Source organism: Arachis duranensis, chromosome 6 (assembly GCF_000817695.3).
Source record: "Arachis duranensis cultivar V14167 chromosome 6, aradu.V14167.gnm2.J7QH, whole genome shotgun sequence".
In the NCBI taxonomy this organism is placed as follows: Eukaryota; Viridiplantae; Streptophyta; class Magnoliopsida; order Fabales; family Fabaceae; genus Arachis; species Arachis duranensis.
In genome coordinates, this window is record NC_029777.3 from 99,976,774 (window position 1) to 99,988,172 (window position 11,399).

The window sequence follows — 11,399 nt, forward strand, 5'->3', positions numbered from 1 at the left end:
TTTTACGATATATATAGTTATATACAAACTTAAATAACATGATTTATATAATATTAAAATATGACATGTATAACTAGTTTTGATTTAGAAAATTCTAGTAATTTGATTATTTTATTTTATTTACATAAAAAGGTCTATTATAAAATGTGATTTGATTGTAAACATTAAAGAAGTAAGAATTTATATATTGTGGTTTTATATGAAGTTGATTATTAATAATTATTAGATAATATTAATAATTTAATTAAATATTTAAATTATTAATTTTATGTAAATGACAACTGTATTCGAATAAAATTTTTTGTAAATTATATATTCTCAACACAAAATGAAAAATAAGAAAAAAAAAAGGGTGAAAATTGAAGACATGAAAAGTGAATGGATGGCTGAGCTTAGAATCCACAGGTCAATATTTGAAGAACGTAAATAGAAGAGGGGGGAAATGAGACAGTGGTCAGAGGGACACAAACGCAAGGAACAAAGATTCACTGCAAATGGCGACACCTCAGGAATCATCCAAAACCGACGCACCACCCCCTTCGCCTGGCACAAGTGGCTCCCTTCCCGCTTTCAATGAAACGACGCCGTTCGTCGACTACGTTGTTGGCCAAGCCCAGCTCTACCATGCCGCTCTCAACGACGCCATCGATTCTGCCATCGACGCTTCAAACTCCCGTTTCTCTCAAATCCGCTCAACTTCTTCCGCTCATTTTCAACAAACCTTGGTGAAAAATTATCTCCTCCATCCCCCTCTTTCGTTGGTTTACCAGATTATTTTATTTTCTTTGAAATTCAGGGGAAGATAGTGCATGACTGTGAAACAGTGGGAAATTTATTTTGTCACAACCGAATTCGATTTCACATGACACCTTCTGTTGGAATTATTATTATTATTATTATTATTATTATTATTATTATTATTATAATTATTATTATGGGTGAAACCATAGGAATGCTCCAATTGAAAGCAATCCTATTCAGGATTTGAGATCTTATAGGAGGCATAACTTTCCCGACACTGGTTTTTGCATACCGTGATAACCCTAGAGCACTGATTAAGGGAAATGAGTATCTGCCACTTCAACCGATCAAGTGTTGGTGTTGTGTTAGTTTGCTCGTTCGTTTAGTGTAGTTAGCTCTTCTGACAATGTGATGAATTTTTGTAGTTTGTAAATAATTGAACATTTGAACTAGGTCAGATATTTGTCTTAGTTTTATTCTGATGAAACTGATATCTTTTTGAATTTCTGTTGAATGTGGATTGTAGCTTGCTTTGGATGATGTCAAGGCTCAGTACAATGCTTATGAGGATCTTATGTTCGGAAAGATTAAAGGTTTGGAATTTTAGTTATGCACTGAGATTAGGCTTTTTTTGGTTTCCATTATGATAAGTTTCTAAATTTTACGCTTTTATTTGTTAATCTTCCATTGCAGAGGGTGTTCTTGTTGCTGCTTCACATCCAATGATTACATGTGGGACCACTGCTGTCTTGGGAGTTTTGGCATTTAAAAGTAAGATTCTGTGCTTGTTTTAATGAATGTGGTCTATTTTAGAGATTAGTTTTTTTGTACAAGCACTGGCATTAACACCTCATCGCCTATTTCATTTTCATACTTTAGAAGTTAAATTACAAAAATACTAAATGGTATGAACAACAATTCACAATATGAGATAGAAATTGACAAAAGGAATTGCTTATTTTGCGTTTTGGCTTGTTTCTATGTTTGGGCTGGCAGCAGTGTCCCTCTCTCACAACTTTGTATATGATCCTTTATTGGTTGATTATAACCTGCTTTATGACACAAGCCTGAAATGGTTTTTATAACTTATATTGCTGCTGATGTACTTATATTAAGATATTACTGTTAATTTTTAAAACCACAATCTTTTTCTTCTGGAATGGCGAGATGATCCTCCAATTGATTACCAACAACCAGTGTGTTGGTTGGCTGTTGCGGTTGAGAAACTGGAAGTTTCTTCAACCCTTATTTGCTTTGAGGATATGGTGGAGTAGCAAAGGTGGCCTCGAGAAGAGGCATGGGGAGGAAATAGTGTAACACCTTGGTGTCAAGAGTAATCAAGAATGAGCAAAATAGTAGAAGGGCATGCTATCACCCAATTTCCCAATGTGTTTGTATTATTTACCAAAAGAAAAAGTAATGAAGAAAAATAAAAATGGCAGACATTCCAGAGCCTGCTTTCTCAATTTTGGTTATTCCTCACCATCCAAAATGCCTAACCTCATTCTCAAAACCCTCCGCATATGCTAACTCTCCTCTCTCTCCTCTAACTGAATCCTCCTCAATTCTCACTCCCATAATAGAATTGCCAGACTGCAACTATGTTATAGCCACTGGTCCCACCTCACGCTTTTTCTCTTCTCATGGATATTTAAAGTATGCCATGGAAATCAGTAATGTGTTAAATTGTAATGGGATGTCAATGCAAATTTATCTTTCGCTATTAGTGCATAGAAGTTGATCTCTTCATTTCAATTTTTAAATGTTTTATTTGATATTTTATTCATCATATATAGCATGTAATGTATACCTATATATATAAAGAAAATTGGAGTACTTGGTTTGGTCTCTTTGGTCTCCCACTCATATGCTTTGGTCTCTCTTATTTGGTCTTTTTCTTAAGAAGAAACAATTATTTCTTCTAGGATTTGATCTCAAGACCATTGGTTACGAGACTAAAGAACTTACCATCTTTAGTAATTTCACATTAATTATTTTTAAACCATAACTAAAAAAAGGTGGATTAATCCACTAGTGGTCATAATATAAGTTATACAGTTTATTGGTCTAAGATTATGGCCGACACATAAATCTTTGTTTCTTTGTTGAAGGATTAAGTTGTTGGTGTTATATGTATATCAGTTTCACTGCTGCATGTTTTTTTGGAGGCAATGCTATTGAATTTGTTCTATATTACTCAAAATGTTAGTCGATTAGGGGGAGTAATATTGTCTTAAAATTTGTTTGCCTTGTAGGGCCTCGACGATTCTTGTATTACAACACTTTGCGTCTTTTTGTCAGTGAAGAGGTTAGTATTTATCTGATTATAATTGATGAAGAGGATAAAAGTTGTAGGATTTTGAGTTCAATTTATATTTAATTATATACATGTAACCACAAGGATATTAACCGTTTTTTCTGCATATCTTATATTCTGTTAGAACCTTGTAAATACAAGATCAAATTTGTTGTCTTGTGATATGGAATCAAGGACAGAATACTACCATTCTAAGCACAAAAGTGGAGTAGAGGGGATTGAGGAAAATAGTTCAATTGGAATTTCCTTTATATAAGTTTTTTCTTTTCTTGAGTTGGATACCATTTAGGTAGAATAATAGAGAATTAGAAATTCAATATACAAATGCACAGCCTTAGAATATCACTATTAAAAGCAATCTCTTAGTTGAAATGTGCTTCAAACATTTATTGACTAGTCACCAACTATTTTATAAAACATTGTTGGAATTGTGAAGTTCATGAAATGTTTCATAACAATTAGCTGAATTAATGTTGGTGCTTGTTTGTGTATCCAGGCTTTGATTTCCAGAGCTAGTGCTCAATTGAAAGAATTGCGCCAATCAATTGATCTTCTAAAGGCTGAAGGAGAAAAGTTGGAGGTAAAAATGCTTCATATCAGTTATAATTGAGCAACTTTAAGCATCTTTTGCATTACATGTTGTGATATCTTGTGCTTCTATATGTATTAGATCTTTTTGGCTTCCTTTGTAATGTTTCTAATTATGCCCCTGCCTCTGAAAGACTAAAACATGTTGAGCTAAGGCTAGCGTTTGAAAGGGCAAATGGTTAAATAGAGCATTAAAGAATATTGGGGATCAATATTTGTAACCAACTCTCTTGAGTTGGCATGGGAAATGAGGTGGCTAGATCTATATAAGATGTGAGAGAGTGCTGAAGGGGGGTATCTCAGAAAATTGGAAAATAGAAATTTGGCTAGGAGAGTGCTAGGACCTTTTTGGTTTGTATTTACGTTTTTTGTTTTGATTTTCACTGTGAGGATTTTCTCAAGACACAGTAAACACAGGAACAAATATAGAAAACTGGATTTTATGAGCTCGTGTACTTTGTGATTTCATGTTTGGCTTTAAGATTTTGCAAAGGAAAAGGTGAAAATAAGAGATGAAAATAGAAAATAGGATTTTTCTTGTTTTCTATTTTTTCTTCATTGAATTATGTGAACAGAAAACATTGAAAATGAAGATAAACAACAAAAATCAAATAGGCTCTTATTCTCTGTTCACTTTTCTCTTCACAAAATATTGAAAATAGAAAACGTTAAAAATGAAAACAGAAAAAGTTTTCTCAAACCAAACAAGTCTCTCAAAATCTTAACAAGGCCACTCATGTTTTTTCTTTAATTTGTCAATATATACAAAGGGGGAGTAGATCTGTAAGACACAGTTATTGATCAATTCATAGCAGTATTATTCAGGGGGAATTTGGAGCATATGGTAAGATAAGGCTAGAGGACGTGTCGGTTATACATCTTGTTTTTATCATTGCTACCTATGATATCATCATAGAGGATGTCTTGGTGTTCTTGGGAGTTTGGTCAAGAAACACATTCCAATTCTCTGTGACTTTTCTACCTTGTGTAAAATGCTTCAATATTTTTTCTTTGATTGGTGAGTGTCTTGGAGTTCTTATATTCCAGAACTAAGTTACTTATTCATTCTCATATTCCATGTGCTTGTGTCTGGACTAAAGTTCTTTCAGGATTGTTTACCAGTAAGTATTGTCTACGACACTTTAATCCCTTTCTGACTTTGCGCAAAAGTCAGCTTTATCTTATTCATATTTGAAGGTTAAGTGTGTAGATGTTGATGCGTAGTACAATAGGGTTAACACAAATGAGCACAGACCTCTTAAGGCCCTTTCCCACAATGTTGCATCATGTTCACGAGTAGGAAGGATAATAAAATTCATGGCATAAGCTTTTTAGTGACTGCTATTTAGGTATTCATGGTATTTTGTTATGTTGTTTTCAGAAGAGGGCATTACATGCAGAAGAGGAATTCTTACGTGGAAGGACAAAATTGAGGTTGGTGACTTATAGATGAGTAGATGTAACATTCATTTTGTAATTTATATGCCTTAATCTTTTACTTACACACTTCATATTTTTATATTAGACACGCAGGAAAGCAAATCCGAAATGTGATTCAGTCTGCATATAAAATTGAAAGACGGGTAGGAGGTATGGTATAATATTATACTTAATTTGGAAAAGAATATTAGGAAAGAAGATCTAACGATTATGGTGATCAGTGTATGTGCCTTTGATGATTTCACATGATTTTGGTGCATTAGGTTTGAAAGATCTTCTTGGAGAACTTCCTAGAAGAGATGCATCTCACTTTAGGTCACAGGTAATTATTCTATTGGCTTTAATCTCATCTCAGCATTTCTTGTGCCTGGAGTAATCCATCAAATGACATTGAACAAATCTAGATCCTATTTTTCTTTATCATGCATAATTTGAAAAAGTTGTAGATACACCTCTTTGATAGAAAAATAAAAACTAAAAGTTAGATACCAAGTCCTCAGTAATTTGGGGACGGAATGAAGTTTTGTTGTATTCTCTTGAGGATATATGCTATATTTAAGAGGTGAAGGACAATATTGATTATGGAGGCTAGAACTATGGTTTAGAATTTTGGGAGACTGAGCCTTTCCAATGTTCAGGAACTACTTTGTGCTAATTTTATCAACGCTTGAGTTCATGAGCATGTTGATCCAACTATCTACAACTGTAACCATTTATAAAGGGAAAGTGTCACTCTTCGTACAACAGAGAACTCTAGGTGAAATAGAGTGAGAGAGATGGGAATTGGATTTGTAATATTATGCTTGAATGGAGTTGTTTGAGATGGGATAGATTCCGTCCAATTCCATTGAAACCTTTTGCGGTGTCAAAGGTGAAAGACCATTTTATCCAAATAATGGAGTGGAGTGAAATTCCACTCGTTTTTGCCCTATTCCGCTCCCTTAAATCACATGCTACTTTGCTTTCATTACTTTCCATCAATCCAAACATGTGTACTATAGGCCTCTGGTTTAACCTGATGGGTCGAGCCCAATTATCTTGCAAGAAAATGTGAGATTAGTACAAACTAATTTAATGCTTTAGCTTGAAACCAGAGACATTCAGACCTAGATATCAACATACGATTGCATATTCATATAGTTGGGAAAAGGAATGACAATTAAGGTGGCAAAACCCCTAATGGTTAGCATCACCACATCCAGAATTCTAGTGAGGATGGCATCAAGCACCTTGATTCCCTCCTACATGTCGATAGTAGTGAGCATGACGATAGGTTTCAATTTGTGGTATTCATTTAGATGGACATGGACTTGTGTAATCTAGTAATGGCATTTCTTCATTTGTCCTAACTATAACCAATTTCACTCAAGGTGAGCTCACTACAGCATTGTCCAAGTCCAAGACCATACTTTGACTTTTGGCTAATTACTACATTGGCATCATTGTGATCCTTCACGGGTTTCGAAAAGGAGCTTTTGGTTGTGTTTCTTATAATTTACTATTAGCATTGCATGGATATCCCCTTATTAAAAAATTCAGACAAACAAGTTTATGGAATAAGATTAGATGTTTGGCATCTATTTGGTATAAAATTCATTATCTTTTGAGGTCATTCCTTGTCGGACATTGTGAGATACAAGAAAGCTAGATATCTCTTCTCTTCTTTTGATTTAAAAGATTTGTAGTTAATGCAAAATGCTGAACTTTCTTTCTCTGGCTTACAGGTTTCCAAACTTGCTTCTGAGGCAAAGCAAGAAAAGAAGTCCTTGACAAAAGAGATCTCGAAAATTAGCAACTATGGCATCTCGGTGTAAAACCCTTTCTAAATTATTTTGTTGAACTTCAATGAGTTTTCTGAGAATGACCATCATATCCGTGATCTTTCTAGCTTTTATTAGGAATAATATAATCCTCCAACCATGTTTGCTGTGTATGAGAATGAGGCCATCAATGTTTTTCTCTTTTATTTTTTGTTTTTTTGTTTTTTTGGTTCCAATATCTTATTCCGAAGTTCACAAGTTGGGGGAGGCCTCATGCCCAAAGGTAGAAGGGATTGTTGTTAACTTGCTATAGGAAAATTTGTCTCCGAAGTGAAACGCATTCAGGCTTGTATACATATGAGAAAGCATAATGCAGATTGATGTGTAATCTTGAACACACAAACTTTCAAACTTTCTGGTCAAGTGAATGTGAGTACCTTAAATACGGTTCCATTAAGATATAGATATTGCAATATTTTTAATTTTACATTGCCAGGCTTTAATTGAGATGCTGGAAACTTAAACCGGTAAACTGTGGTCTGTTGTCTCAGACAGCTACATTGCGTTGTAATTAATGAACCCAAGAATAGGAAGTTTACTTTTAATCGTTAGTTCAATGCTGCTATTCTCAATTTCGTTCTTATTTTGGGTAGTTTTATGTAGTGCCCTATGTTCAATGAGGTATATTTTATTACATCGTTCTTGTAGCTTTATTTTTACACAATAATTAATTATCATATTCGTTAATTAGTTTGATGTTTGATCATTGTAAGTTGTGTGATTACAACAGATCAAGTCTTATTTTACCAAGTGAAATCTGTTATAAACCGAATCAAGGAGCAATATAATGATATGTTGTGGTTGTGTTTGAGGTTTGAATATGTTTATCGTCCTTAAATATTGTCTTTTTTTTAAGGTTTTGAACTCTGATTCACTCTCTAGCAATAGCAAGGCATACACAACTGCCACTAGACCAAGCCTTGCAGTGCAAATATTGAAGTTTTACAACAGGTTTCAGTTTTTGTGATTCAAATGATCTTGTTATGGGTTCTAGGCCGTCCCAAATCCATAACATTGAGTCATTGACCATTGAGTTTGGGCAAAGGGATGCATTTATTAGGTACGGGCAAGGCATACCTCAAAAATCCTGAGAGAATTATCAACAAAACAAGCATATATTCTAAAATATAGTATGATATGAATGGGCTTGTGAAATTAGAATACCTATTTAGATACAAATTTAAAATTCCAATGGTTACCAAAAGAATGATGTTCGGGATACTTGCCAATAGAAAATTAGAAACACAGCCAGTCAGCCACAAACTAGATCAATATATAGTCATGTCACCAGTTCAACACAACTATCTCTTCTTTCTCTATTTAGCATTAATCATTAGGCACATCCCTAGAAAAGCAATAGGCACATCCCTAGAAAAGCAAAACAGCTTCATAGACCCCTCCCCCTTTTTTTTCTCCCCATTTTCCTTTTAGTCACTTTAGGTTTCATTCAAAACTTATTAGCATTTAGACCTTCTTGTTCCTTGACATTGCCATCTAGACCAAACAAAGGGATTTTCTTTTCACGGTATTTTCTAATTTGATAAGTAAAGGACGTTCATCGCGGATTGGAACTTTTTCTAAGGTTTGCTACTGGTCAATGAGTTTCCATACATAAAACGGCAGAAGAATATGAACTGTTGGCTTGATCAACTCAAATCAGTTTCAAACAAAGGGATTTTAACTAGACTCTATGTGTTGTACATCAGTAACAACTACACTGAAAAAATCTCGTAACTACAATGTTTGTTACTAGTTTAACTACTGTCAGCCAGGCCCTATCACAATTAATCGTCAACACCATCATAGGTTATTTGGATAAATTAATTTCCGAACTAAACACCCAAGAGGGGAAAAAAGGAAAAATATTAGGATATCAATATTTTATTATCAATATTAGCTAATATTTTGGATTAATATTTTATTTTTATGCTATTAATAGATTTAGGATTTAGGATTTTGAATTTAGTATAAAAATATTTTTATTGGACAAAAATGATAAGTTTTGTTAGTTATATAGCATTTAGCATTGCTCAATAAATAAAACTAAAAAGTCATTGAAGGCTTTAAAGATATCTAAGTTATTTTTATCTAATAAAAGTGTTATATTTTCAAAATAATTTTTATAATTTTCTAAGAAGAATATGCTGTACTTACTACAGTTTTTATTTTTAATAAAGAAATGTTATTGTACTAAAATGAATGTCAATAAAAAAATATGTTTTAACAATATTATCAATATAATTTTTGTTTAGAAAAAAATATTGAATAATATATCCTATTTTTATACTCAAGGTTTACTTTTTAATTTTATTTTTAGGGTTTGATTTCAATTTTACCCTGACATTTTAATATATTTCAATTGAGAAAGTATAGGGAGCCAATGACCTAAGCATACAATGTGTACAATAGAGGTTTAGGAAGTATTAGACATATGACCATTAGTGTTACATTGTCCTATCAGGTTATGTTTTTGGGATGAGTGGATTCATGACATGGTATTAAAGTTTTATATCCGAAAAATCAAGGGTTCGATAATGATCGACTGAGTGTTGTTATATATTAGTGACATATCAACACACAATTACTACATCAATATTTCTGTAAAACAAAATTATTAGGATAATAGAAACATATTTAAAACTTTAAAAACAAAATAAAAAAATTAAATATTAGAATATTTTAAATTTTTTAAAAATATTAAAAATAAAAAATATACTTTACTTTTTCTTTTTATTAGAAGTGCAAAATGTGGTCAATAATTTTGTAGCTAGTATAATAGAAAAAAATAAAAACTTAATTAAATATTTTATTTTTGTGAAAATTAAAAAAAGAATAGTAGAAATAAGTTGCATTTGCTAACTACCACCGTCATAGGTTTAAAAATTATTAGTACTTAGAATTTCTTAGGTTTTTATATTGTGTAAAATCATGCTATACCACCACCGTCAACCAATTATGTTTAAAAATTTAAATGAGCATTTAAATATTGTGTGAGAAATTTGCTTGTAATGATTAATGTGAGAATAAATAAGCTTTTAGTATCAATATATTCAAATTAACGGATACACTGACACAATTAAAAATTATAAAATCCGCAAATAAATTAAAAAAGTAATCAAATCAACTACTGCTTAATAATTCTATTAGAAACATTTTAATAATATATATTAGACTCGAATGGTACATAAAAGGTTCTGGGATTATTCTAATGCTCTAAAAAAAACAAAATCTACTTAATATAAAAAGAAGAAAAGTGTACATCTATAATTTTAAATGAACTTATGGAGCACATGCATCATGCATTTGTTTAATTGGTGCTCTTTACATATGATATACGGTAATCTGTAGTCGACATGAAATTATTTTTATATAGCTGATATGTGTTATTATTTAGTTTGAAAAAAAATCGATTTAATTATTATATACAAATAACTTTTTTAAAAAGAAACGATTTGAATAAATCAAATAACCACTTTTAAAAAGAATTTCAATTTTTTTATGTGTTATTTCTAAATCTCTAAATGATGAATTTAGTGCGTTCTTTTTATTAGGAGAATCTTCTGAACAAAAAAAAAAAGAGAATCTAAGTGGCCAGCCTAAACGGTACACACCCAGTGTAAGTGTGTCAGAATCTCAATGTTGCAACTTAGAAGCACATCAGAGTTGACCGAGTCGTATCTGCTTACTTAAAAGGTGAGTAACAAGTAACAACAACCACATTATTATTAAAAATTTTATATATGTGTTAATTTCTTTTTTCTAATTAACAAAGTTGAGTTAGTCAGTTAGTTATGACACATATTATAGCTCACAGGTGGATTTGTTGGCTTTGATGCACAATGCACTCTTAGATTCCACTCCACATTTTGGATCTTCCTTTAAGCAATCAACAATACTACTTAATTACGTTCTCACGCTTTCTGCGTTAGCCTGTTTCAATAAAACCTAGTAAATATTTATGAGCAATTAATACAACCATCCGTATAATTAATAAAAGCAAGCAAAACTTAAGGAATTGGTAATCCTTTTTAAAAGATAGAATAATAACAAGGATGCTGGAAAAATTAACATGAAACTCACTAGAAAACTTAACAGTATATAAAAGATTCTTAATTTAATTAATTTAGCGATTCTTACATTTTGGTAGCAATGTAAGAAATCAAAATAAATAAAACCAGCAAAGCACTAATTAATAATGAGCTTTGTCTTGTTGCATATCAGGTAGAGTAGATGCGTCAGCCTCTCTATATGTAATAATCTTCTTAATTACGGTTACACATGAATTCACTAATTAGGTGATACGTGTTAATTCATGCATTTATGATTTGTGATTTATCACGTACTAGAACGTCATGGATCACCTACGGAATCGTTAATAAATATGTTGATAATACTAGTCCCAAACTAATTCTTTATGCTTATTAAAGGAATATTGATAAACAAATCTATAAGAAATTAAAAAAAGGAAATATGGGAAGAGAGGAAAAAGTGTA

General features: G+C 32.0%; 1 protein-coding gene across 1 annotated transcript; it reads left to right on the forward strand.

Moving 5' to 3' along the window:
* The first annotated feature begins 385 nt into the window (after positions 1–385).
* Positions 386–7,333, forward strand: LOC107495064 (RGS1-HXK1-interacting protein 1). Its single transcript, XM_016116133.3, has 9 exons — positions 386–725; positions 1,268–1,334; positions 1,435–1,512; positions 2,997–3,049; positions 3,555–3,638; positions 5,028–5,080; positions 5,172–5,236; positions 5,350–5,408; positions 6,811–7,333. The coding sequence occupies exons 1-9, from the start codon at positions 495–497 to the stop codon at positions 6,898–6,900; spliced, it is 780 nt and encodes a 259-aa protein (XP_015971619.1). The 5' UTR covers positions 386–494; the 3' UTR covers positions 6,901–7,333.
* The last annotated feature ends 4,066 nt before the right edge of the window (positions 7,334–11,399 follow it).

Coding starts and splice junctions, on each gene's coding strand:
- LOC107495064 (XM_016116133.3), top strand. CDS start 495: ATGGCGACACCTCAGGAATCATCCAAAACCGACGCACCACCCCCTTCG. Junction 1,335..1,434: donor TATGTTCGGAAAGATTAAAG/GTTTGGAATTTT, acceptor CTTCCATTGCAG/AGGGTGTTCTTGTTGCTGCT. Junction 1,513..2,996: donor GGGAGTTTTGGCATTTAAAA/GTAAGATTCTGT, acceptor TTTGCCTTGTAG/GGCCTCGACGATTCTTGTAT.